The 6,342-nt window shown below is 44.7% G+C and overlaps 1 protein-coding gene across 1 annotated transcript in view; it reads right to left on the reverse strand.

The window, feature by feature from the left end:
• ENSA (endosulfine alpha) overlaps positions 1-4,445 on the reverse strand; it is a 15,328-nt gene extending 10,883 nt beyond the window's left edge. Inside the window, exons 1-3 of the mRNA XM_006728328.3 lie at positions 4,241-4,445; positions 2,348-2,473; positions 894-1,060 (exon numbers count right to left, since the gene is read on the reverse strand). Coding sequence (XP_006728391.1) covers positions 894-1,060; positions 2,348-2,473; positions 4,241-4,297 — 350 coding nt within the window. The 5' untranslated portion in view covers positions 4,298-4,445. The remainder of the gene's footprint in view (positions 1-893; positions 1,061-2,347; positions 2,474-4,240) is intronic.
• Positions 4,446-6,342: the final 1,897 nt, after the last annotated feature.

A 6,342-nucleotide genomic window follows, 5' to 3' on the forward strand; every position in this document is an offset into this window, starting at 1 on the left:
TACCAAAGACTTTTTTTCAGCTGGCAGTTATACGATTTTTAAAATTTGAATCAATCTTATCTACATTCAGCTCTTTTACAGATGAGGAAATAGAAATCCATAGAGGTTAAATGACTTGACCAAGGTTACACATCAGTTCTGCTCAGACAGAGTGCAACTGGAACCCAGATATCTTAACTCCAAACCCAGTGCTCTTTCCACTACCCCATACTTGCAAAAGCAACATGCTGGAAGAGAGAGAGAAGGTGCCCATTTCATGTAAATGATGTTCTCCAATCTTTACATTACTTAAGAGCCAGGGCAAACTGTCAAAGACACTCACTGGGTAAGGGAGGTTAAGTGGGCATTGTAGTTTTAGGAAAGCAAATCACTTTTTCTTTTTGAGGATTCTCTAAACCTGCCATAATGGAAACACGAAGCAATAGCAGCCTAAGGGAAAAAACACTTAGAAGCACAGAAAACAGATCTCATTCAATCTACCTTTCCCAACTATGTCAGGTTAGCCTCTGGATGTAAACCTACCAAATTATTCCCAAGGCTTAGCCTAACCAATCTGGGGATATGCTCTTCCAAAAGGAAAAAATCACATCTCCCCAGTTTCTCATACAATAGGAAAAAAAGCGTTTGCAGCATTATCCAATCCTAGTCTCTGGTCATTCTCATCAGGCCAAATGTACCTGGGCTACAGTGAGGGTGTGGAAATCTCAATTTAATCAAAGAAATGAACTCAGAACCCCTTTCCAACCCACATCACCTTCTCAGAAGCCCCCAGCAGAATCACAGTCATTTCTGGCTAGCAAGCTGAAAAGAGCTAACTAGGCGCTCATTCCATCCCTGCCTATGATATATAAAAGTCCAGTGGGTGAGGAAGGGGACGGGGGGGCCCAGGTTACCCCGCAAGCTTGCTGGTGACGAGCGAGGACTTTCTCTGGGGCAGATCCTGTGGGGTGGGGATGTGATCACCAGTCACCAGGTTCTTGTCTGGTCCTGCACTTGGCAGCTGCTTATTCTTCATCTTGGCTTTGGCCATGTTGTAGTCTCCTGAGTCAAAGTACTTTTGCTAAGAAACAAGAGGGATGTTTAAGTGAGTGAGGAACTCTGGCCTACCTCAAAAGCAAGGAGACTCTCATCCATTATAAACCCTCATCAACTTAGATCTTTCCAGTGCTCCTTGATTAACCTCATGCACACATAGTTTAGCATTAATTACATGTACTTATGTCTTCTCCCCAATGTGTTCTGACCTTTTCAGGTATGTAAGCAGTTTCCTAGCTACGGTATAGATTTTAGGAGTTAAGAGACAGCCCCTACATCCTTTATACACCCATCAGTACAGGATAGTTCAACCAAATTACTGATTATTCATAAAGGCTTACTTGGGACCAGTCAGTCTCCAATGGACTTGGTGCTGAGGAAATAAATGGTAAGATATAAAGAATCGTCAATCTGGGGCTATCCTAGCAACCAGCAGGAGATCAACCTCAATTCAACAACCTCAAAATTAAAAATGATTCCCTCAGACCATGAATAGAAACTGGGCTTGTTCATGAGGATAATGTACTTTTCCTCTGACTCCCACTGCTCCCACACATGTTCCATGGCTGTGACAGCCTGCCCACGCCTGCCTTGCCTACAGCAAGGTAAACTGCAAATCAGCATCACATCATCATCTGTGACTAAGACTCAATAACTAGGACTCTCCACAGGGATCTGTTTTCCTGTCCATTTCATCCACACCTAGGAACACACTCCAGTTTAATGACTTACAATCCCTCAGTTAGTTTTAGGTACATCTGGGGACAGAGAAACCTGATCAGGAATTAGATGGCTATGAAGGCAGATCCTCCCTTGGTAAGGAGGACCACTCTGGATGGAAATATAAGTCTCTTGAGGGAGTATAGTTAATGGCTGGTACTAATTTCAAGGGTCTGAAGAAATCTATTCATTTCATGTTGAAGAAATCTATAGGACAGATGGTTTGATCTTTTTTTGAAATCATGCACCCCAAAATTTAGCTCTAATCTTAGAAAGTGCAGTCCTAAAACTCCCACCATCTAAACACACAAATGCCCGGAGGAGTCATTATTTCAGTTTCTAATGTCCTTCTTTCCCTCAATCCCCCAATGTCCCCATACCCAAACGTCTCAACATTAAGCCTTAATATCCTGTATGATACCATATCAGGGATTTATAATTATTTGCCTTGCTCTTTACAAGTTTCTGATTCCTCTCTACTACTGCCCAACAACAAAACCTCCAGATAAGCATTCAGGAGAAGCTCTACAGTTCTCATCCCTAAAGCCCTCTTTGGCTCCAAAGTAAAAGGATAAGAGGTTGCGTCCCATACCCCTTTCTGGAGTCTCTTCATGAGGAAGTCGGAGCCTCCAGGCTTCTGTCCTAGGCTTGGATATTTGGCCTTTAGCTTTGCCTCCTCGGCTCTCTCAGGGAGAATACCTTCTTTCTCCTGTGTGTCCTGGAGGAAACAAATGGGCCAATTAAATTAAAAACTGAGAAGCAACTGCTTCTTAACCAACTGAGCCACCCAGGCGCCCCAGAAGCAACTGCTTCTAATATCTAATAACTTTTATACTATCAACTTTTCCTAGAAGTCCACCCTCTTGTGAACATACTGGCTCTATTCTGCTCCTAAATATAGCTAGACCTTTGTTCAAATCCCTGAAGCTCAAGACGACTGTATTGTGAGGAAACAAACAAACAAACAAACAAAAAAACAAGCTGCTTCTCACACTATGCCCAAGGAACCACCTCAGTGACTTGGGAGTATTGGGTTAAAGATAACACCTAAACAAAATACTTCAATCAAGAGCAAACCATAGCCCATTCAGCACAGAAGTTAGGGAAGACAAAGAGAGAAAAGAGCTAACCAGGGCTTCTGGTGACCCAAGATGAGCAGGAAAGTTCCCTGGCTGTCCCTAACACACAGTACAGGTCAAACAGAAAATCAAAGGGGATAATTCTACTGAGATGTTCCTTCTTATCCAGAGTCTAAGGTAGTCATCTGATAAGTCTCTCTATGGAGAGACTAGAGCTGTGTGGCCTTCTCCAAAAATCTCCACCCTAGTAATGAACATCGCTTCAGCATTTCCATAAACATTAGGTAGAAAGGTGACAGGTAAACAGAGATGAAAATGACACTATTTTTAACCTCGGGAAAATTAAGATACAGGAGGTTCACTAGTATTTACCCACAGTTGTTGCCCAAAAGTAAACACCTTCCCAAATGGGGCAAATGATGGAAGTTTGGGGAACATGCCAAGAGCATGCAATTGGTTTGCAGGAGGCTCACACTGTTGTTATTACTCTCTTCTTGCTTTTTGTGGCCCTGATGCTCTTTTCTTTGGTGACTTTTTACAAGGACCTAAAACCAAACTTGTGGCTTTTTTTAATGGAACTATATTCCTTTCCCTTGACAATCCGGCACAGTTATAACCAGGTGCCTTTCATGAATCCCTGAGCCCAGGACTAAATGTTGTAAGTCAAATACAAGCCACAAGAAGAGGTTTACTTGGGGTTTTTTCATCACAGAATTGTGGATGAACTAAGTCCCACTGCCTTGGAAGTCGGGGTGGTGGTGGAAAGACGGTGGCGTCATTCTTGTCACGACTCTTTTGGTGTCTTTTCTAGGTTTAACCTCCATTATTCTGTATGAAACTCTAGTCCTCTTCAAGCCTATTCGTTCGTGCCTGAGGATGGGCAACCGACCATCCCCAAATGTCAAAATAGGTCTCTTGAGAAAGTTGCCGCCTTAAACTAGCCATGATTATAATTACTTCTTCTCCCTTCTCCCAGTGCTGGTCTTTTAAACGTCTCTACCTCCACCTCTATTTTTCTGATGCGGGCCCCAGCCTGGTTGTTGGGTCATTTGCCCCCATTAACCAATAACACACATTGCTTCCCGGTACCACCAGTCCCCTTTCATTCACCCAGTCTTTCCAAACACCCGCCCCGCGCCCAAGCTTGGCCAATGATAGCACAGCTTCAATGAGCAGAGCGGTAGGCCTATTGGCCAATCAGGAAGAGCACGGCAGTGACTGACAGTGGGCCCAACTAATCAGCGCCAGAGCTGCAAGCTGTGTTGAAGCTCACCCGGCGTGATGCAAGAAGTGGCCAACCCCTGCAGAGCTTGAGACCATGGCGACCAATCCGCACTGGTGGGAGACCGTCTCCCGCCCCATCACAGTCGCCCCCGGCTCGCCCGCCCGCACCCCCTCCATTTCACCTGCTTCTCCTCGCCGGTCTCCTCCGCAGGGTTCTCCTCTTCTTGTTTCTGGGACATGGCGGGACCAGGGCTGTGGAGTGTAGGGGGCCCGGGAAGTCAACCGGAGAAGGGAAGGGGGAGGGGAAACGGGGATAACCTGCGCTGCTTCTTCGGCTCCTGTCACTAGGGTTGCTCAGTCAAAATGGCGGCCCTTGCCTGTGACGTTGTGGCCGCCCCTTCCAATGGGAGCCAATGGGAGTGGGGTAGATGGAGCAATGACGTAACGATCTACCAATAGTCACCGGCTAAAGGTGGGTTCTTTGGAGGTGACGGGCAAGCTGAAACACCAATCTGGAAAGAGAGTGAGCCCCAAGGACCAATTGGAAGCCCGTGGGGGATTTAAGGGGGCGGCGCTGCTAGGTTTGGCATTTTTGCTCCTTTGGTGGGACCAGATTCCCTTCATCGCTAGCACCCGGTGCACGGAAGGTTTTGCTGAGCTTCAAACTGGAGAGGAAGGCTGGAGACCTTTCATTTTCAGATGGAGAGGATTAAGCTTTGCTCAGTGTTAGCAGAAAATTATCAATCTCCAGAAAATAATTTGGAGGTCAGAGTGCACCTTAAGTTGGTACAAATTACTATTGCAATGTATGTACTTGGCGTATGGAAAACGGAGAGACTGGGACCCCAAACCAAGTTGTCTTGCACAGATGGCTTTACGTTCCATTATTTAACGCATCTGTACAGTTTTATACTTGTTCAGGGTCAGCCCATGGAGAATAAGTTCCTTGAAACGGAAAGCACAGTTCTAGGTACCTGGTAAACGTTTAGTAAATACAGTTAATACTAGTTAACGTATCCTGAGTCACAGTTCAACAATATTTCTTGAGTGTTTGTGTGTAGATGGTAACGTATTAGTTTTACAGGGGTACGCATAGAGTAAGACAGTCTCTGCCTTTAGAAAGCTTAGTTTAGTGGGCATGTGGGGAGGGTTTTCACAGTGTGCCAGGTATAACCTAAATCCCCGAGACAAGATTGTAGACACATCTTACTGGAGCGTTAGTCCACAGTTTTATATTAAAAACAAACAGTCTAATACTGATTAACACTGCAAAATTCATAATAAAATTTAATTTTCCAGGCAGCTTCTTGTGACAGCCTTGGGGCTATCTGCTCATTTTTCTGTATAATTAGGTGTACTTCTGGAAAAGTCTGAGAAGCACAGATTATTATAGAAGCAAAATCTGATAAGCATTGAAATAAAAGTGTTAAAGTGTTTATAGGGGTTCAAAGGAAGACTAATTCAGTTTAGATTCCACCCCCCCCCAAAAAAAAGACTTCATGAGGGAGGTGGTATTTGAAATAAGTTTTGTTTTGTTTTTTTAAGAGAGTGCGGTGGTGGGGGAGGGGAGGGGCAGAGAGAGAGAATCTTTTTTTTTTTTTAAAGATTTTTTATTTATTTATTTGTGAGAAAGAATGAGAGACAGAGAGCACGAGAGGGAGGAGGGTCAGAGGGAGAAGCAGACTCCCTGCTGAGCAGGGAGCCTGATGCGGGACTCGATCTCGGGACTCCAGGATCATGACCTGAGCCGAAGGCAGTCGCCTAACCGACTGAGCCACCCAGGCGCCCGAGAGAGAGAATCTTAAGCAGGCTCCAGGACAGCACAGAGCCTGAAGTGGAGGGGCTCGTAAGTTCATGACCTGAGCTGAAATCGAGTGGGACCCTTAACCAACTGAGCCACCCAGGCACTCCTGAAATAAGTTTTAAAGAACTTAGCAGTTTGCTGAGTAAAGATGAAGGAAGGAAGGGTATTCTAGGTGAAGGGCTCAAAATGAAGGCCAAAAAAACCAGAATTGAGTGCAGATATGTAGGGCTTTCAATGCCAGGATAAAGAACTTGTGAATAATTCAGTAATCCATCAGAGACATTTAAGATTTTTAGGCCAGAGAGTGGTAGATCAGAACTGCCCTTTAGGAAGATTAATTTGGAGGTAATGAATAAAAATAATTCAGAACTCCAGGCAGAAAGACACCAGAGACCTGGCACTCTAGCCAGGAGTGTACTGCAATATTCTAGGTGGGAGATAATTGAGATTTAAACTAGAAATGTGATAGTTGAGAGTAGA

Source organism: Leptonychotes weddellii, chromosome 4, assembly GCF_054177405.1.
Source record: "Leptonychotes weddellii isolate Sample4059 chromosome 4, ASM5417740v2, whole genome shotgun sequence".
In the NCBI taxonomy this organism is placed as follows: domain Eukaryota; kingdom Metazoa; phylum Chordata; class Mammalia; order Carnivora; family Phocidae; genus Leptonychotes; species Leptonychotes weddellii.